The sequence below is a fragment of the Akebia trifoliata genome, chromosome 4, assembly GCF_017979445.1.
Source record: "Akebia trifoliata isolate Shusen 1 chromosome 4, ASM1797944v1, whole genome shotgun sequence".
Taxonomy (NCBI): Eukaryota; Viridiplantae; Streptophyta; class Magnoliopsida; order Ranunculales; family Lardizabalaceae; genus Akebia; species Akebia trifoliata.
This window is the reverse complement of record NC_141378.1, coordinates 13,858,603-13,881,875: the sequence shown is the minus strand read 5'-3', so window position 1 is coordinate 13,881,875 and position 23,273 is coordinate 13,858,603. Positions and strand designations below refer to the sequence as shown.

At 33.9% G+C, this 23,273-nt stretch overlaps 1 protein-coding gene across 1 annotated transcript; it reads right to left on the bottom strand.

Annotated features, from left to right (window-relative positions):
- Positions 1–20,455: 20,455 nt before the first annotated feature.
- On the bottom strand, positions 20,456–22,079 carry LOC147403962 (protein SENSITIVE TO PROTON RHIZOTOXICITY 2-like). Its single transcript, XM_086439768.1, has one exon. The coding sequence runs from the start codon at positions 21,944–21,946 to the stop codon at positions 20,585–20,587; it is 1,362 nt and encodes a 453-aa protein (XP_086295894.1). The 5' UTR covers positions 21,947–22,079; the 3' UTR covers positions 20,456–20,584.
- Between the last annotated feature and the right edge of the window lie 1,194 nt (positions 22,080–23,273).

The following is a 23,273-nucleotide window of genomic DNA, read 5'->3' as shown; positions in this document are numbered from 1 at the left end:
AGATTACTAGTTCTGTCCAATTTTAATTATGTTCAAAATCAAACATTAAGACCCTTTAATCCAACTTGAAGAAAGAATTCAATTGATAATTAGATTGAAACAAAAAATAGATCATATAAATATATATGTGTGTGTGTGTGTGTGTGAGTAAGAGCAATCCTAAATAAAAACAATCTCATGACCCAAATCTAATACTCTACTATAAACTTCATACCAAGCAAGATTTGATTATAAAATCCTAAAACTCAAAAGAAAAGAAGAACCAAACAGACATTTATGACTAATAATCTCTTATAGATTGCTAGACTTACTTAAAACTATATTCCCACATTAAATCTCTAAGAATTAGAACCAAAAACAACATTATTATTAATAGTACCAAAATCTTTAGCCCAAGCTTGTATCTTTGCCTTCATCAAGGCTACATCTTTCTTTTTTTTCTTCTTCTCCTTTGGATTTTCTTCAACAATAAGATGTAATGGTGGGAGCTGTACGTCTCTGTGTTCCAATTCTTCAATATCGATACAACAATCGATGTAATTGGCACCCGCCATCGCCAGAGCTTCGATCGACATCCACTAATTAATTAAGCTTGCTTAAGGTTAAAAAATAGAATATTTATTTTCTCAAAAGTGATTTTTCTATCTCTAAAGAGATTTGGGCAGAAATGTATTTATAGCTACTAGAGGAAATAATGGAGTCTACCCATAATTTGGCCCAATCGGCTTGAAACTACACCGAGTTTGACTAAAAAATCTACTGACTTAGAGGGTTACATTAATTTTTCCTGTGAAGAACAAAAAAATAAAAAATTAGTATTTGTTTATAATATTAAAAAATTTTAAACTTTTTACATAATTGATTAATTTTTATTTGTCGAGTTGAGCCAACTCATGAGTCGACGTCTTGTTCTTGGGATTTGAATGTTGAAGAAATTAAATTGAGGATGAAAGGTAAAAATGTTTTCATATTGGATGATTAACCAATAAGCCATCAATTAATTAGGACATTTGTGGATCACACAATGCATGTCCAACCATAGTAAAAAGACGAAACCCACCTAATAAATCACTGCTTAAATCATTGATTTTTCAAAAAAATTGGTGAATTTTTTAAAATATCACAGATTTTTAAGACCTCTCTACTCTATTTTTTTATTTTTTTATTTTTTTATCAAATTGAGCAAAATTAATCTAATTAGTCCTCGCAGAATAATTGTTGAATCCGAACTTGATTATTAAATATGGAGTATGGACCCAACTCCCTGAACTTGATTATTAAATCTGGATTTCTTTTACTTAATGCAACCAAAGAAGATATCAGACATTTAGGTGTCATAGTCTATGAAAGTAATGGCCATGTGAGAGTTAATTTGAACCATCCAAATGTTTAGCCAACCCATGTTTGTAATTCATGTCTCTTGGGACTTTTAAATTCCATACAAGAGTTCTTCTAAGATTCGTCATGGTTGGATGCCTTTGTGTCTAATGAGTTGTAATGACCACTGAAATACATGTGCGTAAGCAAAAAAATCTCTCCACAACTTAGGTTTATGTGACCTAATTGCTACTTCGAATTTTAATGGTATAAGGATCTATTTGCAATTTTGGTATCTACTTTGGGATATTGTCTAGTGTGCCATTAATGTCATCAATCTGTCAAAACTCAAAATATGCAAAGACCATGTGCATGTTTACAAATGCCATGTGATACATATTTTTTTGGCATTCTTGAATCCTTTTGTGAATCTACCCATAAAAAATTAGTTTGATTGGAGATTTCTAATTATTGGATGGATACTTTTAGAGAGATTCTATTGTCACAACAACTTTTGCTAATGCCACCCAAATTCATGTCTAAATCACCAAAGAATTAGCATACATCTTGGGATGGTGTTATCAAAAGTTGGTGTGGCAATAGATGCTCTCTTCTTTAATTGGCCTAAATTCCAATCTTCAGAAATTATGGCTGTCGATGGCCGTGTTTTGTCCAGGATCGACCATCATGGACTGAGTTTGGATAATGTTATTAGGCCCATTTATGGCTGTCAAAGGCCAGGCTTAGTCCAGGATCAACCCATCATTGACTGGGTATGGATAATATTATAAGGCCCGTTTTGTAATCAGACGAGACGAGGCCTAGGTTTGATTCATGTTTAGTGTTAGGATGATGTGTGTTTTCTCTAGAAAGGCCCTACGATTTGTGAAAGGGAAGTGATTGATCCAAAATTGATCAACTAGGTTGCCAAATAGGAATCTTATTGGAATCTAAATCCTTGATTCAGATTTGAAGTTATCAGATCAGAGTGGGACAGATTTTGGGTTTGATCACCATCAAGAGGTGGATCTGACGTTAAAGAATTAGTGAACCCTAAAAGAGTGTATTATGTGGGCTAAATTAAAATAAAATGTGGGATGCCTAATATCATTTTAAATATGGAAAATTATTTTTAAAAAAAATAAGTTATTATTTATTACTTATTAAAAAATAATTTTTATTTTTATTTTTAAACAATGTAACAAACCAGCTGTTTAACCACTTGGTTTGAGGTTGCGAAGTTTTCCCTTCACAAAACATGCTCTTGAATGATCTATTTTCGTAAAACATTCCCATGAACAACATTGTTTTAACAAAACATCCGGTTCAACGACACTTTTCAATTTTATTTTATTTTATTTTCAATTTTACCTTCTCCCAAAATATTTCTTTGAATTAAATGTTTTCACAAAACATCTGGTTCAAGGACATGCTTTCAATTTTACCCCTCCCAAAGCATTCTCCTAAACAATATGTTTTCAATTTTTATTTACAAAATGTAAATGTTCATTTCCAATAGTCACTAACGCCTCTTTTTAGGAGAACGAGTTGTCCATCAAGTCCAAAACATGCCCTTGACGCCATGGTTTTTGAACTCGTTCGAGACTGAGATGTTCACCCGAGTTAACTCGGTATCAGAGTTGAACGAGACTAACTCACAAAATCATTTTTTGACCGAGATTTATGACTCACGTTCATTTTTTTTTATTTGACTCACGAGACGTCTCAAACATATCAGAAAAATCGTCCGAGACAACTCGATTTCGAACCTGGACGAGACGAGATGAAATACCAAATTTTAAAAATTCATGTTCAACAGTTGCTAACAACTCTTTTATGAAGACAGGTTGTCCAACAACCTGTTTTCAATTCAAATTGTCATTTTTTCACAAATAAATAGAAGAATTAAGGGTCTTCTTCCTCACTTGCTCAATTTTGGTGATCTTAATCTCTCGATTTTTTCTCTAATGCATAGTTGGGGTAAGTATGTGAGTATTTTTGGGATTTTGCAACCCCCCACCCCCCACAAAGTTTTTAAAAAAATTCCACACCCCCACAAATTTTTTTTTTTTTAAACAATGATATTTTCCTTTTGAGAATTTGATATTGATATGTTTTGAATTTGCCCCCACCCCACTCAAGTTTTTGAGCTTCTTAGAATCCTTCTATTTCGTTAATATTTGGCAATTCCACACCCAGTGATGACATGCCCTTTGACTTAGGTCTTCTCTTATAAATTAATAAGAAATGACTTAAATGTCATTTTCTACAACCTCTAACAAAAAACCCCATGAATTTCGTCTAAAAATCACTCATCTTTATGTTCTTTGACTTTATCGAGCAACTATAGTTTGCCCCCACTACAAGAAAATATCGGCTTCGCTCATGACTTCTAGTACATGGTTGGGATATCTATGAAATATTTTCAGGATTTTACTTTGTTTTTTTTAAACATCTAATTCTAGTGATTGGTTGGACATGTGTGAAGGACATTTTTGGTATTTAAATATTTTTTCTTAAAACATCCAATGCAACTGGATGCTTTCATAAACATCTTCATGGTTATTAAATTTTTTTTTTAAATGTTAAAAATCTTTTATTTTTTAATAAATAATTATTCTTTTAATAATTTTCTCTTTTATCTAAGTGTGTGTTTGGAAACACTTCTGAATGGAGGTAGTCCACCTTCCAAATTCAACTTTCTTAAGCTTTAATCTCGTTTGTTTCGTTTCAGATTCTAAACTTCAAAATTGAAATCCATAAGTTTTGAATCAGAAAATAAAATACAAATCCAAACTTCATCCTTCAGAAGTATTACCAAACACAGCCTAACTCTTGAAGCATGAGATATAAAGTTTTTCATTGTGGGTCCAACATTGAAAAGTGAAAAATACGAAGTAGGCCAAAGTGGCAAACAACCCCAAATGCAATACCACTCTCTGGATTAATATTCTGTAAGTTAACCTAATATTATACAATTCGAGGGAATTTACCCAAATATAAACATACAGAGAGAGAGAGAGAGAGAGAGAGAGAGAGAGAGTTCTAAGACAATTTCTCAGTAGACTTCTTCTTCTTGTTGTTGTTCTCACCATAGTTGCAAGTGGCCTTAAGTGTCCCCATGGATATCTTTTCTACCTTCTCAATAATTTTTCTATCTGGACCCACTTTCAGATGACAACGTACAACAATTAGGCGATCATCATAATCTTCTTCAGCTAGTAAATGGGGAGGGGGCGGATCAAAGTCTTGATGCGCCCACTCTTCAAGATCAATGCCCGATTTGAGACAATCGGCACCCGCCATGGCTAGTGCTTCAATTGAGATCAACATGATCAACACAATTGAATATCGACCAAGTGTTATCAAAATTATATATATGTTTAATTTTGTGAGAAAGTAGAGACTCCACGTGGTATTTATAGAGAAATAACATATTTGATTTTATTTTTTTTCTCCCTTTGAAGGATCACGGATTTCTTCACCTTCTCTTGAAAATCTTTAATTAACTTATTTAAATCATTGAAGCCGTGTTCTCCAACTGCCTATGTTTCACACTCACTCTCGCTGTTCATGTACAATCTGACGTAATGATGATGAAATCAACTATGATGTAATTGATGAGCAATGTAATCAGACGATGCATCTGAAATAAAGACTCATAACTTCATAAGCAATTTGTTATAAAAACTGAACCAATGGTTTGACAACAAAATTTTCAAGTTGCATTATCCAAACGTGATTCAATTCGGTTGGATCAAATTTTATTTACTTAAATTTAAAAATATAAATGTTTGTTTATTTATTCTTGTAAATTATCTTTATTTATCTTTTACTATCCAAACAAGGGGTTTCAATGGGTGTCTTTTTACTAGAACCGATTAAGGAGGTTCAATCTTGTTGATTAGAAAATAAGAAGTGAAATCTCTAATTTGAAATCCCATCTCTATAAATAGAGGATGGGTTGAATCTTACATTATGTATTAATGGTATGTTAGGTGACTAAATGGTTAAGGACCTAAATTAAAGGGGAAATTACTCAATGGTCTCTAGTGGAAGGTTTTCTTTCTAATTAATCAGTGGCTTTTAGTGTAGCTAAATAGTCCATTTGGTAAGAGTTTTTTTCTTAATGGTCCCTCAACCTCATCTCTGGTTATAATATTTTTCGTCTTCTTCATATACTTAGGTTTTTCAATGGCAATTTTGATTATTTCTAATGATTTTTATCATAAATAATGAATGAAAATAATATACTAATTATTTTGTATATTTAGATATATTTATTTTTTTATTTTTTTTATCTATTTTGATAATTTATAATAAAAAATGAAGTTAGGGTCTTCCATTTAGTTTGCTTTGTTTTTTTGATGAAAATCAATTAAAAATGATTCTTTTGATTTGAAATCATTTACACAAGTTGTTATGTCAAGTTTGAAATCGATCTTTTCATGTATTTTAGTTAAAAACTCTTGAAAGTAGTTTTTAATTTCTTCCTTCTCAAATCTTTTTCATCGGAATGGAGTCTCCAAAACTTAATCGGAATGGTAGAAATCCAATTTTTTTTTTTTACAAAAATGCTGAATTTGAACGATTTGGACAGTTTTGACATTTCAATTTTAAGAAATGTCTAGAGTCAGGGATTGATTAGAAAATAGGGATTTACTAAATGGTTTATTTAGCTAACCCCTAAAAGTCAAGGATTAATTAGAAAGAAAACCTTTCGTAGGGATAATTAAGTAATTTTTCCTATTTATAAGCCTTCCACAAAAAAATACTTAATTTCAATAAAAAGAAATAACCAACTAGACTAATTTTTTTCATTAGGTCGATTTAGGCCTGCCATTGGATTAGGTAAAAATTGGATTGTAGATGATTTAGAACCAATCTGATAATGATTGGATTGGACCCAAAACTATAATTGGATCCAATCCTCTTCAGTTTGATATATATATAAATTTTATGGGTATCAATATTAGAGAGAGCTTCCATTGTCACACCAACTTTTACTAACACCAACCCAAAATAAGTGTGGTGATTTACATATGAATTGGGTGGCATTAGCAAATGTTGGTGTGGCAATATAATCTCTCCATTAGAATTCAAACGAGATCTCAAAACAATTGGATGGGTTTGGATAAAATCATAGTAACAAAGTTCAAATTCGCTAGTCCGCCCATACTGGACTTTGCTCAGTCCATAGACCATGGTCCTGTCCAAGGACTAGTCTCGAGGCACATTTAACGCCCACACATCATAGACACCAAGTAAGTGAGGGTGCGTCCTTGCGGGTGGCCCCTGAGGAAATAGTGCTCGTATTAGGTATCGAACTAATGATCTACGGGCATTAACCACTTATTGGTCCAAAATTGCCACCTTTATCGATCTGAAATTGACATTGAATCAACCCCTAGGGGTTCAAAACCCATCATCTTCAATCTCCTTACAAATTCTACCTAGATTTTGAGATTTGAAGGTTGAAGAAAATAAAATTTCGAAGAGAAAGATTAAAACATTATCATATTCCATTATTATTTGATAAATCATTGATTAATTCATCAATTCATCGGTTAATCTCTTATTTAAAGAAAATAAGAAAATATATAATGTAATTTGCATTCCTTCTTACATTTCATAAGATCCAGACCTTATAAAATTTGGCTCGAGGATGTCCAAATAGTCTTACATTTATACCCCATTTTTTTTTTTTTTTTTAACTTTTTATATTTTGTCTATTAGATTAAAGTATGTACACTTCAATACTACAATCTCTCCTCTGTTTTAGATCTTATGGAAAGCAATAGGTTGGTGATTCCATCCAACATAGCATGAAGGAGACATGGTTGATCCAAAATCCATCCAATAGACTATCAAATAGGAACCTTATTGGAATCCAAATCCTTTATTCAAAGGCTGATTATTTTCAGTCTAGGTTTTTTTCACTCGGTCTGTATACGGTTGACGTGGCAAGGGCACAAAATCATAGATCTTTTTTATTGTGTATCCCGAAGAAAATGATCTATGGTTCTATGCCCTTGCCACATCAGTCGAGTATAGATCGAGTGAAAAAACTTAGTCCGAAAATCACTTTTATGCAAATTTGAAATTATCATATCGGGATGGAACAGTTTTGAATTTGATCTAATTCATTAATAGCCTTAACATCAAGGGTGGGTCAAACATTAAAGAATTAGCAAACCCTAAAGAGCGTATTATGTGGCCAAAACAAAAAAATGTGGAGTATTATAACATCTTATCAAACTCTTGGAGTATTGGATATAAAGCTTATCAATGTGGGTCAAAAATTGAAAAGTGAAAAATATAAAGTAGGCCAAAGTAGCAAACAATCCCAAATGCAATACCACTTTCTGGATTACTCACTAATTTAACCTAATACTATACAATATTAGGGAATGTTATTAGATTAAAACTAATTCTAACTCAAATATAAACACAAGTGAGAGAGAGGAACTATTCTATGAGAGTTTCTTAGTAGGCTTCTTGTTGACGTCCTCACCATTGTTGCATCTGGCCTTAAGTGTTCCCTTGGGTATCTTCTCCACTCTGTCGATGATTCTTCTATCTGCACCCACTTTTAGAGAACAACGTACCTTAATTCGATCATCATCATCAGCTAGTAAATAGGGTGGGGGTGGATCAAAGTCTTGATGCTCCCATTCTTCAGGATCGATACCTGATTTTAGATAATTGATGCCCACCATGGCTAGTGCCTCCATTGAAATTAGCATAATCGACACAGTAGAATATAGACCAAGTGTTATAAAAATTATTGTATGAGAAGGGACAGACTCCACATGACATGTGAAGGTATTTATAGAGAAAGAAAATTTTGATTTGATTGTTTTCTCCGTTGAAAGATCACAGGTTTCTCCATTTCAGTCAGATTGAATCAAACAAGTCTCTTGAAAATCTTACTTAAATCATTGAACCCGTGATCTCCTACTGCCTTCATTTGATTCAATCTCTCTTGAACGGTTTCAATTAAAAATCTTTGAATAACTCGTGATGTCTTTATTTGATTCTCTCTCTCATTAATAATGAAGACGTAATAGCATGATGACATCAAACTATGACGTAAGGATAATGTTAAAAGGCACCTCAATTATTAGCAAGGGCACCCAGCCAATATATTCTTGTCTTATACAAGTTAAAAAGTTTAAAAATGAGCTGCTTTTTGATGGGGAGAGTCTCTATGGTTAGGAGATCATCCTCACCAAAAATCAGCCCATTCTGAAACTTCTAATCCCATTCAAACAAGTTGAAGAATCGTAAATCGTTCATTATTTTTTTGTAAATCACATTTGATAGCGTTATAATTTTAGGAATGGGTTGATTTTTGGTGAGGATGATCTCCTCGTAAAAAATCAGCTAATTCCTAACTTTTAACCCATATAAGAAAAAAAAAAATCGGCCATGATGTAGGGTGCCTTAAATGATTGTTGAAGTTGTTTGAATATGTTATAATGTTTTTTTTAATATCGAGATAATTAATAGAACAAAATAATAATAATAATAATTAGCATAAACTTCAAAAAGTAATCGATATGGTTTGATTTTTAAAACAAGGAATGAGAAGAATTTATAATTAATAAGGGACGAAAATGATATTTAAAATATATTACATAAAAAAATAAAGGAAAAAAAAAAAAAAGACTTTTATGAAGAAAAAATATTGAATACAATAAGTATTTAAAAAAAAGGTGAACAGTGATAGAGCCCAGGGCTTCAAAAATTTGTGGGGCTCTATACATTCAGCCATGAACAGTGATATAGTGCACCCAGTCTTTAAAATGAAGTCCAGTTGGAATTTGGTTCAAGGGCTTCATCTCTAATGTAGAGAATTAAAGTCGGATTGAAAATGCTCTAAGCAATTTGTTTTAAAAACAGGGGTTTCAACGAGGGCCTTTTTACTAGAACCGGTCAAGAAGTTTCAAACTTGTTGATTAGAAAATAAGCAATAAATCTCTAATTTGAAATCCCATCTCTTAAAACAGAGGATGGGTGCAGCGGCAGAACTGGTGGGGGCAATTGTGTCCATAGAACTTTGAGACACCCTTACATTTTCAATTAATTACATACCCCATTTGTCCCCACTCCCTCACCTCTCTCCCCATTTGCCCCCACACCCTCACCTCCCTCTAATTTCCCACCCCCTCCCTTCAATTTTTTGTTGATGCCATTGCCTCTTGACCAGGCCTTCTCATATATTAATTGAAAATGACCTAAGTATCTTTTTCTTCGACTTCTAACAAAAAAGTTATGAATTTTTCCTTAAAACCATTCATCTTCAAGTTCTTCAATTATACAACTAATCATAATTTTCCCCCACTACAAGAAAATCCCGGCTTCAACCCTAAATGGGTGCAACGCCTATACATTGATCGGTTGTAAAGCTTGCAATAAAGATGCAAAGATAAAGATTTGAACTAAGACTTTGGGTAAGTCGAATTCATTCCACAGGGACAATGAGGATTCACGGATTCATTCGGATAAAAATGCCAAAACAGAATTGGAAAACAGATTAGTTTTAAAAACAAAACAAAGTTGTAGTAGAAACTAAATTGAAATCTAAACAGAAAATAAAGATTGAAATTCTAAGAGAGAAGGATTAGAGAGTTCAATGTAGCCTTTGCAAACCATCCACAATGCAGATTAATTCTGAATCTAACTCAATCCATGTAGCAAGTCATTGCTCATGGATCGGAAAGTGGAGCCGTTTAATCAACGAAAATAACTAGAAGTTATTCATGTAAATCCTAATCTGATTGAGATTGCTTAATCTATATTCTGATTCTTCACAGAGCATAGCCATTCTTGAACTTATCTAAGTAATGACTATCAAAGTTGAATCAGAAATATAAGCTAAGGGATCTAATCAAAGAAGAATTTACAGAATATTTAACAAGATAAGCAAGAATAATGAATTTGAAACTACATTAAATGGATGGACTTGCTCTGGCATTATTGAACTCTCTAAGGAGATTCTAGCCACTCATTGCAAGATTCATAATTGCAACAATTAATAAAAAGCAAAGAATATGGGTGAAGAAGATGAAGACGATGATCGATCCGAAATTCTCCTTTTATAGCTCTTCCAACAATTACATAAACAATGAGTGGTTCCTCTTGATGTTCTCACTACACTCAAGATCTCACTCAAAGGAAAATTGCAGAGAATTACAAAGAGGAGAAATCAAAACTTAGAGAAGAAGAGAGCAAGGAGAAGGACCATTCTCTAAAATCAACCCTCAAATTTATAATGTTCGTATTCGGGCAATCGGGTTAACTTTTCGGATGATTCGCTTCAAACTACCCATTCAGTTACAACCACCGAAGCTTCTAGAAGCTTTTGTGAAAATCTCGAGGGCAAATTCCTCGAGATGACCGCGGCGCGGTCATGCCTAGCCGCGGCGCGGTGACGTGGCGCCCAAATCCTTCGAGGTTTTTCTGGATGCTTCCTTTCGGCTCGTGTATTGTAACCGTATTTGTTTCGCGATTTGTTGGCTTCCACGTGCACTACAATTAACACTAATATATCATTAGCTTTATTAATTTGGATAAATAAAATAATTTTGCAATTATTTAAAGGAACTAACATTTATGCAATGGTAATCTTAATTCAATTACGGTCCCAAAATCGAATAATTGGGACCTTATCATACATCACACACACCAGGTAAGTGAGGGTGTGCCTTCACAGATGGGTTGAATCTTAGATTATGTATTACTAGTATGTTACGTGCCTAAGTGGTTAGGGGCTTAAGTTAAATGCATTCCAACAGGTCTAGTCCTTTTAGAGTATTGGTTTAGGTTCTTAACCTAGTAGCTAGTAGGATGAAGTAGGTTTTCCATTATTATTTACGTGAATTATCGAAATGCTAGACCGCATTTTGAATTGAGGTTACATACCTAAAAGGCATATTGTTGATGATCTTCTACTTAAAAAATGATGTATGATAAGAATCTTCTTTCTAAAAAAAAATATATGTTAAAGATATATAAGCAAGTAAAATAATTACATTATTTTGAGTTGGGGTTATATGGACCGAAGGACCATCTATTTCTATGGATCACATATCAATGTATCGCCCAAATACACCATCAGGTGCCATGTGTATATAGAGCCTGGAATTTTATGGACTCCTCCCCCCCCCTAAAAAAAAAAAAAAGAATTGAGAAAAATAGATGTTTTCACCGTTGAATTTAAATTTTAAATCTAAGAGTTCAATGGCTGTTGATTTATAAACTAAAGATCTGACTTTGAATAATACTATTTTTTGGATTTTTTTTTTTCAATCCCAATCTAGGCCACAAACAAAAGGGCTGAGTTATCATTTGGACCAATAGAATAGTCCACAAGGCCCAAATGTGGACCGTACATGGTCCCTCCGTCTATCCAACCTATTCCTATTATTTGTATATCAAAATAAATCTGTTACTTTTATTTGGCCTTCTCCATATTAGATGTGCAAATAAAAAATCACTTTTGAATATTCTAGCCATTGAATTTGACCACTTTTTTCTAGGTTTCGACTCTATCTCACTCATGTTTATAAAGCCCTCCGCAGGGAGTAAAAATACTTAAATTCAAGAGAAAGAAATAACAACTAGACTAATTTTGTTCATTAGGTACATTTAGGTCTGTCAGTGGATTAGGTTCAAATTGGACTGTAGATGATTTGGGACCAATGTGATGATCATTGGATTGTACCCAAAACTGAATAAATAAGAATTGGATCCAATCCACTTCAGATTGTTTTTTTATTTCTTTTTATGGATCTCAATATTAAAAGAGAGCTTGGGGTGGCATTAGCAAAAGTTGGTGTGGCAATAGAATCACTCTATTAGAATTCAAATGAGATCACAAAACAATTGGATGGGTTTGGATAGATCATAGTGACAAAAGTTTGAATTCGCTAGTCATTCAATGAAGACTAAATTTCATTAACAAAAGGGGTAAAATTTCAGGAATTGCACAAACGATGTTTTTCGTGTTTCTTACTAAAACCCATCATCTTCAATCTCCCTACAAATTCTACTTAGATTTTGATGGTCGAATGTTGAAGAAATAAAATTTTGAAGATAAAGATTAAAATATTATCATATTTCACGATTAATTGATAAATCATTGATTAATTCATCAAGTTAATCGGCTAATCTCTTATTTGAAGAAATTTTCTGAATTTTTGGAAAAATTCAATTTAATCAGTTAATCTCTCCTCTGTTTTAGATCTTAGGTAAAGCAATAGGTATGTGCTTCTAGGGTTGATCCAAAATCGATTGAACAAGTTATCAAATGGGAACATTATTGGAATTCAAATCCTTTATTCAAATTCGAAGTTATCATATCGGGAGGAAACAGATTTTGGGTTTGATCTGATCCATTAATAGCCCTACCGTCAAAGGGCGAGTCAAAGATTAAAGAATTAATGGACCCTAAAAAGAGTATTATGTGGCCCAAACAAAAAATGAGGAGTGCCAAATAACATCTTTATCTAACTCTTGGACAATTGGACATAAAGTAATTCAAAGTGCACCAAAAATTGAAAACTGAAAAATACAAAGTAGGCCAAAGTGGCAAACAACCCCAAATGCAATACAAATCTCTGGATTACTCAGTAACTTAACCTAATACTATACAATTTAAGGGAATGTTGTTAGATTAAAATGAATTGAACCTCTAACCCAAATATAAACACAGGTAAGTGGGTGAGAGAGAGAGAGAGAGAGGAACTATTCCATGAGAGTTTCTTAGTAGATTTCTTGTTGATGTCCTGAACATTGTTGCATGTAGCCTTAAGTATCCCCTTGGGGTGTCTTCTCTACCCTGTCGATAATTCTACTATCTGGACCCACTTTTAATGAACAGCTTACGGTGATTTGATCATCATCAGCTAGTAAATAGGGTGGGGGTGGATCAAAGTCTTGATGCTCCCAATCTTCAACATCGATGCCCGATTTTAGATAATCGGCGCCGGCCATGGCTAGTGCTTCCATCGAAATCAGCATATTCAATACGGTCGAATATAGACCAAGTGTTATCAAAATTATATGTTTTTATTGTATAAGAAGGGAGAGACTACACATGACATATGAAGGTATTTATGGAGAAAGAAAAGATTTGAATTCAAACAGATTGAATCAAAAGGTCTCTTGAAAATCGTTGAAAACTTAAATCATTGAACCCGTGAACTCTTACTGCCTTCATTTGATTCGATCTCTCTCTCTTGAATGGTTTCACTTAAAAATCTTTGAATAAGTTATTTTAATCATTGAACCCGTGATTATATCCTGATGCCTTTATTTGATTTGATTCTCTCTCTCTCTCTCAAGAATAATGCTGATGTATGATGACATCGGACTATGACGTAATTGATTACGTAAGATTGCACATTAGAAATGAAGACTCATAACTTTGTAAGAGCAGTACCAAGTACCAACCAGGGTGCTTTAAATTACTATTCATGTATGTAAAACGTTATTCACTCATATAAAAAAAAAATTAAAATAATATAAAAAAGAAAAGAGAGCTGCTATTGGCAACCCAACGTTTACTTATTACAGTCCTATTAAAATAAAAGGCATAATTTTTTGGCTGAGAATAAGTAAAAGTTGCGGTGTCAATAAAAAGTCTCTCTCTGTTATTATTATTGGTTTTTATTTATTTATTTATTTTTAATTGCTATTTGTTAGATTTGGGATTGTATATGAGTCTACTCTTAATTTTAAACGATTGTTGAAGTTGTTTGAATGCAGGGGAGGATTTACAGTGAGGGCACTTGCCTAACAAGAATTTTCAATATCTGTAGATTAATGAGTTATTGCGACAAATATTACAGATAAAAAATTTCATCACCATTACCCACCCCCCCTCTAAAAATGTAACCAGGGAGTGATTGCTTTGTTTTCTTTTCCTCCTTCTCTTTATTTACTTTAAGAACTTGTTCTTTTTATCAATAAATTTTTGTGTATCATTAATAAAAATAAAAATAAATTCTACTTTTAATTGCCCCCCCCCCCCCCCCCCTACTTGAGCAAAATCCTGGTTCTGCCCTGTTTGAATGTGTTATAATGCTTTGTAATCTTGAGACAATTACTTGAATAAAAAAATTAATAAAAGTTAACATCAACTTAAAGAGTAATCGGCTTGGTTTGATTTTTAAAACAATGAAAGAAGATAATTTAAAATTAATAAGGACCGAAAAAAGGATAAAGTAGGTATTTAGATGAAGGTGAACAGTGATAGAACCCAGGGCTTCAAAAATTTGTAGCCATGAACAATGATATATCTCACCCAATCTTCAAAACGAAGCTCAGTTGGAGTTTGGTTTGGGGGCTTCATCTCTAAATTTAGAGATTTGAAGCCCAATTGGGGTTGGTCTAAGCAATTTGTTTTAAGAACAGAACTAATGTTTTGAAGAAAAAAAAATTATCAAATTGATCCAGCCCTGGTTCAAATCGATTGGATTGAATTACATTTATTTAAAAACTTAAAAGTTGGTGTATTTATTTTTGTAAATTGCTTCATTTATTTCAGTCACAAAAACCGATCTTCCACTAATAGTAGGATGAAGTAGGTTTTCCATTCGGTTGGGAACACTATTGAGACACCTAAGATGGAAAGACTAGGATGCAGGGTGGTTTGAGATGCATCACTGTTACTGAGACAAACTGTCTATAGGGGTAGAATATCAAGTAACAATATTAGTACCTCAAAAATGGTATTGGCTTCTACCATTGATACAAGAAATTGGTGACGATACAAATTACTCAGAAGGGCTATATTGTAAATCTGTGATAACCAGATGTGCAATCAGACAAGCATGAAATACAGTACTTTATGCTAGATGAAGAACATTGAGGTTCCTCATCTAAAAATAGGAGAAAAGATATTGAGCAAAACGTTTGATATGGTCCCTTTGAGTCACTGAAGAGAAAATTGCAAATATACACACTCAAGGAAATGCGGGCCTGAACTACAAGAAGTTCTATTTCAAACTTGGGTACGTCATGAACAGTAGAGTCAGTATTGAGTGGGAAATGCCACGATGGGGAAGAGGAAATATCATTTCGTCAATTGGAAAGTGGGGTGTTCCCTAAGAAAGAATTGGGTATAAAAGGCTTTAGGATGTCAAATAACGCGCTACTTGGTAAGTAGCTATGGCATTTTTGGGGGTAGGGGAAGAATAGTTTGTGGAGGAAAGTAATTAAACCTAAATTTGGTGAGAAAATGATAGGGTGGCAGAGTGGACAAGTGAAGTCTTCGTATGGTTGTGGAGTGTGGAAAGGTATCACAAAAGGGTATGGAGATTTTCAGAGTCGATCATTTTTAGAATAGGTGGGGAATAACATTCGATTTTGGGAAGACAGGTGGTGTAGTGAGGCAGTTTTATCCCTACAATTTCCTTCAATCTATGAGCTTTCCTCTAAAAAGGATCTGGCTTTCCTGAATCTCTTTGGTAGCAGTACCTCTTCAAACCTAGTTCTGAGAAGGGCTCTTAACAATTGGAAAATTTAAGAGTTAGTTGGCCTATATTTGATTTTGGACCTTCAATGCATGGAACCTTCAGGAACGACTCTTGGGAATGGAGTTCCGACAAAGACAAAAGATTTCCAGTGAGATCTTTCCGGACCACCCTAGAACCTCAAGTTTTAGTTTCTTTTCCCTTTAAAACAGTTTGGACTTCAAGGGTTCCTTCTAAAATTCCATTCTTCCCTTGGCTAGTAGTCTCAAATTAGTTAGTGACTTTACACCATCTCATTTCTAGGGGTTTCATTACTCCTAATGTTGTTGCTTGTGCCGGGCTAATGGGGAGATTGTTGATCACTTGTTTCATTGTCCTTTTGCTTCCAAATTGTGGTCCCATTTTTTATGTTCAATTTTTAGTGGATTTTTCCTTGTTCTTTGATTTCTATTTTTTGAAGCTTTAGTCTTCACGTATTTAATGGTAGGAAAATGATTCTTTGGGCTTTAATTCCTTTTACTATTTGCTTGGAACATTAGGAAGGAGAGAAATAGGAGAATTTTCTTGGGTTCGAAGAGTAATTTCAAACGAGATGATTTTGATGGTGTTGGGATTTCTTTACTATTATTGCAAGTTGGATGTAGCTTTTAAAGGGGGGTCTTTGAGGAGTTTGTCTTTAAGTAGGACTTTTTGTATTCTTTGTAGTTTTTTCTTTCTTTCGATTTTTGCCTCCTTTTATTTCTTTGGTTGCTTTTGTCTTTCTTTGTGTTTGTGATTGGTTATCTTGACCTCCTTTTTAATAATATATTTGTTTGCCTATCATAAAAGAAAAAAAGTCAAACTTAAGATTTCATCAAAAGAATGTAGAAAATATTTCATCCTCAAAAGACTTATCCCAAAATTTTGGGGTCGGGTGAATGACTCCTTTTCCATCTTTTAATTCTGTGTAAAACCATGTTACGTGTGATTGCAAGTGAAGTCATATGCTCTCACTACCTTAATCCATGTTTTACGGAGTCTTCCTCTCGCTCTTTTAGAACCTTCACCTTAGGTATTCCTTCTATTGGGATTGTAATCCGCCTTTGGTGCACATGATCAAACAATCTCGATTGATGTTTTCTTAAGATTTGTTTGATTGCATAGAATTCATTTTCTATATAATTTGAAATTCATAGGAAAATGATCGTGAAAAATAAGTAGGGTGGAAGAAAAAAAATTAGCGTTCGATTGAATTGGGAAAATACCAGGAATAAGAATTTAGAAGAGGTGTAGGTGAGAGAGAGAGGTGTCAGTCGATGGTGGTGTTGAAGGCAAATAAGGAGAAGAAAAAGAAGAATAGGGTTTATTTGGAAGTGAATTCCATTTTCCCATGGACAAGGTGGGAAAATGAAATTTAACTGAATTTTTAGATGAGGGTGGAGATCCATTTTCCAAGGAAAAAAACAATCAACACATGAAAAATGTGATTTTCTACTTAACAATGAAATTTCCACCCATTTTCCAAGCAGAGTAGGATTTATTTGGAAGTGAATTTCATTTTCCCATTGGCAAGGTGGGAAAATAAAATTTGACTGGATTTTTAGATGAGGGTGGAAATCCATTTTCTATGGAAAAAAAAAACCAATTAAGCACATAAAAAATGTGATTTTCTACTAAAAATGTAATTCCACCCATTTTCCATGTGCAATCAAATATTTATATTTCATTATATAAAATTTTCTTTTTGATTTGATTGGAATGCACCGGTCACATAACATTCAAAAGCACATATTCACTTTAGCCATTTAGCTCAAATTAAATAAAAAATATCGACATCAGTCTTTCTATCCTTGTGTAAAATTAGAATAAAGATATCGAAAACAATAGCTTCAAACTATTTCTTAACCATCAATTTTTGTTGGCTGTTTTCTCTCCATAGGTGTTGCATGGGGAAAAATTAGCATCCACCCAAATACCAACATATGTTGCATAATACAATCCATCTAACCTTGATAGGTCTGACAAAACATTTCCAGGGATAATAATGACGATCCCTTGTTCAAGAAGAAAATACTACTTACCCAATATAGAAGATGAATTACTTGTCAAAATAATAATAATAAGATAGAAGTCAAAATATAGAAATAGAACGAGATAACCTCCCACTCTGGGAATCACAAATTCACTCCAAGAATATTAAATTTACATAGTATCTCAAATAGTCAGGGATTGCCTAGAAGATTAATATAATGTAACCAATAAGAATATTAATGGAAACATACAATGTAGGTTTCCAACCACGAAGACCATAAATAGGAGTCAATAGTTAGGGGGGTAAGGCCAAAACTAAGTGAGTAAAGAAGACTTGCACTTGCTTTATCTTTTGATTTCATAGCTTGATCTAACTTGAGCGTTTGAGTTCATTTGGTACATACATACCACACTGATACAAGTTGACTCTACCAAGCAGGAGGATACGAAGGACAAAGGTCGACATGGCCATAGTGTTGAGTTATATGTGATTTTCTTGGTGGCATATAACTTCATTTGAATGGAAATTAATTTGCTTTTACTCAAAAGTTCAATCTTTTATAATATTCCTTTAGTATCCTGGTGCTTAAAGACCTTTCACCTCATGTTAATTATTTTACCAAGTTGCCCCTGGTTTGGTAACGTTAAGTAACAGTCATAAGCATTACTCTTTAAGAGAATCGTGTGTGGACGTTACCACACATGTTCCTATAGGTAAGCCTTTGTTTTAATGGTTTTAGTCTTATAAAAGGAAGAAGGTCCAGAGCTTCCAAAGATTGAAGATTTTTTTCTGAAATTAAAAGGAAAAATTATCTTTCTTCATCACTCTCAATCAACTCTACACGAGTCTTAGCTTTTTCATCCCTATTCTCTTCAATTTTTCCTTCAACTGGAGGATAGAAAATCTATCAAAAGAGTTCGTTAGGGTTTTCTTTGACAGCGCTGGTCTAAGAAAATCAGGTTGTTGAATCCTAGGAGGTGTTCACTTAAGGGCCTACAGCAACTACTGATTTGATAGAGGGGGAGATACTCACCTTTAGGACAACGAGTCTAGCTTGTGCCTCAACTTTTCGCTCAAACACCATAAGTACTTTATCCTCTCTTAATCAATTTTTCAGATTGCAAGATATTCAACTGGATTGCTTCGGATAAGGTATTATTGAGTTCATTCATACTGAATCTAGTGAAAGTTACACAACAGATTATTTCTTTTTGATTGTGCTCTGTTTAATTGTTAAATCTGAAACTTTAGACACGATTTTCCTAACAAATACTTCATAGCCTAGATCTTTAGGTGCATGGAAACCAAAATTTTCTTCCCTAGTTGTCATTGCACTCAATGTATTATGTCTTGGTTTTACTTATCAAAAGCATTGGACTTATTAAACAGCTTTCTAGAGTTCCCACTGACTTCTCATTTGGTTAAGCACTCTTCTTTTGCTTCTAGGGCTGGCTTCTCTACCGTGTTATGAGTCAAAGTACGAAAAAACAGTTGCCGCTTCTGTTATGGATTGCTGAATGAAAGAAGAACCCCACTTTAGAAAAGGAAGGAATCCAGGCAACGAAATACCACCATTCCTATATTTTTGAGTCACCAATGAAGTCAGAAAGTAGGAGCGTACACACATACATACATGATAGAAAAAGTGAGATTTTCTGTCAATAAGGTTTCGGGCTTTGAGGAGAGGAAACCATGTCCCATCATGCGTAGGCTGAAAAGAAAAGAGTGAAGGACCTTCCCATACAAAACTATAAATGGGACCTAGAAAAAGAGCAGGGTATGGCCCAACTAACAGAGGAGTAAACTATGGCCCTAACCACACGGAACCATAAATAAGTAGGCCAAAATAGTGTAAGAGAAACTGATACCGTAAAATAGTCTTGTATTCTGGTCCTGCCTTCTTTCCTTACTTTATGGACCTAATCCATTTCCCTAATGTAAATCAATTGTACCTGAAAACTCATTATCCTCTTAGGTCTCACACTAGTCACAGTCCTCTCCTATATGTTCTAAACCATATCAATCTACACTAAAAGCCTGTTGAATAGAATTTTGAATAGGCCTTGAAATGTTTAATTTGAAATTCCATGATTATAAAACAGAGGATGGGTTGGGTCTTGTAGTTCTCACACTAGTGTAATGGTAGGATGAAGTGGTATAATATGACATTTATTTTCTTGTGATTATCTTCAATATCTCATGGTAGTATTCATCCTTTGGTCTCTATATAAACTATAATATCTACAATCTATGAAAACAAAAAGAGTAATTATAAAAGCACCCCACGAAATAATAATACCATAGCCAAATTGTTTTATCTTAATACGGGTTAAAAGTTTCGGAATGAGCTGATTTTGGTGAGGATGATCTCCAAAAATGGAAGATCTACGGTTCTTGAACTTGTTTTGATGGGGTTAGAAGTTTTGGAATGGGCTGGTTTTTGGTGAGGATGATCTTCTCATCATAGAGATCATCTTCACCAAAAATCATCTCATTCTGAAACTTTTAACCCCTATAAGACAAAACAATTCGACTATGATGTGGGTTGCCCTTATTAATTCGTGGGGATGCTTTTATAATTACGCAAACAAAAACATGAACTCTATACAAATTGATAAATTTACAATGTCAAGCAACACAAGGCTGGAGCCAAAAACTAGTTTTTATTGCAATCCAAGATCAGAAACAATTATTACCATCAACATCTAAAGGAAAGAATGTATACAACACGACAACAGAGTTAAAAGTGGGGAAATTTACCTTAATATTAAAACTAATACAACCCCTTCATTCCAGTACTCAATCCAGGAGATCCCAATACATCCTTCAAACAATCATCATCCATTGCGTCGAAGCCTTCAAGTAAACGATCAAAGAATCCCTGATCCAAATCATTCGTTCCAGACTCTCCTTCCATTTGTGTTTCTACTTCTTCTTCCATGATTACTGACCCCGTAGATTTCTCGTCCAGTTCTGAAAATGCCGGCATATGGCCCTCGAACAGAGCCATATGACCAAAGAGTTTATCTTTCCTCGAGAAAGTCGTACCACACGAGCACCTCCATTTCGACTCGCCGCAATGTTTGAGATGACTCTTCAAATCAGCCACAACAGAGAAGCTCTTCTTGTTACAGCGATTACAAGAGAACATCTTCGGACAATGACTCCTCTTGAAGTGATTCTTCACGCAAATCACTGACTTTAATGGCCGAAATTTCTTGTGAGATTTGTTCCTGTTGCAGCCAACGAACGGACAAGAAAACCGTGTTCGTCGGCTTGATTCAACACATTTTTCCGGCTTCGCTAAAGCCTCAGGAGTCTTGAATTGATTCCCATGTGCACGCATATGCATCCGAAGATTCGCATCTCGCTTGAATCCTTTCCCGCAGATTTCACAAAAGTGGATGTGTTCTGCAAGTAATTCTACTGCATCAAGTTCAACTATTTCACATCCTTCATCATCGATTTCATCCTTCAAGTTCAACTCATATTTTGGATCTCCTCCTCCTTTCAACTTGTCGAAATTCAAATAACTCATCGAAGTATTAAACTCTGGCAGACTCAACTCGCAACCTAGTAGATCTGTCGATTGACTCATCTGAACTGTTAGATCTACTGATTCCACAGATTTTAAAGCTGTAGGAGCTTTTCCATCGAATTGGCAGATCGTTCGATCACTCGAACCAATCAAATCCGGCACTGTTTCATCTCCAGTGACCATAGATCGAGTCAAAGCTTTCAGATCTTCTTGATCTACACTCTTTTCGTTCATCACAACTGTATCTTTTCGGATTTGAGATCCAACGATCTGCGGTTGAGTGCAGGCGATCAGAGCTGCTCCATTTACGATAATCTGGTGAATAGCAGAAGTGATCTCGGTTGAAACCAAATCCATCTGCTCTTTTCCAAGTAAAGTGTTTCGATCGATCGATTCGGAGAGAAATTGTTGAAGAGAATCCATTTTCTGGTTAAGTAGAGAGAGATTGAACAGAGGAACTCGAGGATCGTCGTTCGCGAGAGGTATCTGCCGGAAATCGCTCCCGAATCCATCGATGGAACCCAAATTTTGCTCCATAGCTTCAGATCTTATCGATTTTTCACCGGAAAACTGTCGAGAATTGCCGGAATCCGTCATTTAATCCGATGCATGCTAGGTCTAGGTCAAGAGGTAAGCCAAAAATAATTTTGGCGTCAATCTTGAAAATTTATAGCTCTACCCTTGTTTTTTCTACGATGCAACTCAGGTGTACCAATTTCAGTGAATTTGTGGCAGAGAAACTCCTGTACACGTAGTTGACCTCTTTGAACATGCCACGTGTTACAATTTTTGAGCGAACTGGACTTTCTCGATAAACGTAGTATTACCCATTTCTTCTGTATTAAAAAGATGTAACTCTTCAATCATTCTCATGGGCCAATAGTCACTTAGAGGGGACGACTTTATCAAAATTTGGACGTCGTGTTGGTTACCGTCATAATTGACTAAGACTCCTCATTGACGGATTCGATGGTTCCACTGAATTGTAGCTTAAACTATGTGTTATTCGGTTCAGAGTTCGTGGTCCCAAGTGAATAGTAAGAAAATAAATAGGTTGAAAATGGTAAATTTTGGGGAAAAAAAATATTTTTTTAAGATAAATTATTTAAAGAATCCTGGTGGAGGGATTTATATCCAAATAATCCTTAGGTATTGTGGTAGTTTGATAGGGCATTTAGTAAATTTTTTATTTCTTAATGATCCCTCATTATCGACGAACTCATCGCTTTTTATTTATTGACGATTTTATTTTTTTATTTATAGTATCGAGTTCACAATTTATATTGTCGAACTCAACATTATTTATTGTCAATTCACCACTTTTTAAATAAAATGTAGTAAAATCGACACTGATAAAATTCAATCATTTTCAATTTTCAACTAAAATACATGAAAATATCAATTAAAAATTTGAGATAAGAATTTATTTAGATGATTTCAACCCAAAAGAATCATTCTTAATCAAATTTCATTCAAAACTGAAAAAATAAAAAGTGAAAAAATCTTAATTTTTTATATATATATCTTTAAAATATTTGAAAATGATTTATTTCTTCCTTCTTAAATTCTTTTTGACGGAATGAAATTTTTGAAATTTAGTTGAAATGCCACAAATCCAATTTTTTAGATGAAAATGATGAATTCGAATAATTAAAAGATTCAATCGTGAGAAATGTGGTAGATGAGATGTAGAGAGTATTAAGAAAAAAAAATTTACTAAAAGAATTATTAAGAGACAGCCCAAAACTTAGGGAGTCTTTATAAAAAATCCCTCCACCAAGTTTCTTTAAGTAATTTTTCTTTTATAATTTTTTTTTTTTTTTTGTTTCTAAGCGAATGCAAATCGTGAATTGGTTCGATTCGAATTGGTTGACAGTTCGATGCCTAAATAACAAATTGGGTAACCCTAATCCTAACCCAACCC

Bases quoted from the DNA above. Each gene is read 5' to 3' on its own strand.
- LOC147403962 (XM_086439768.1), bottom strand. From the start codon at position 21,946: ATGACGGATTCCGGCAATTCTCGACAGTTTTCCGGTGAAAAATCGATA.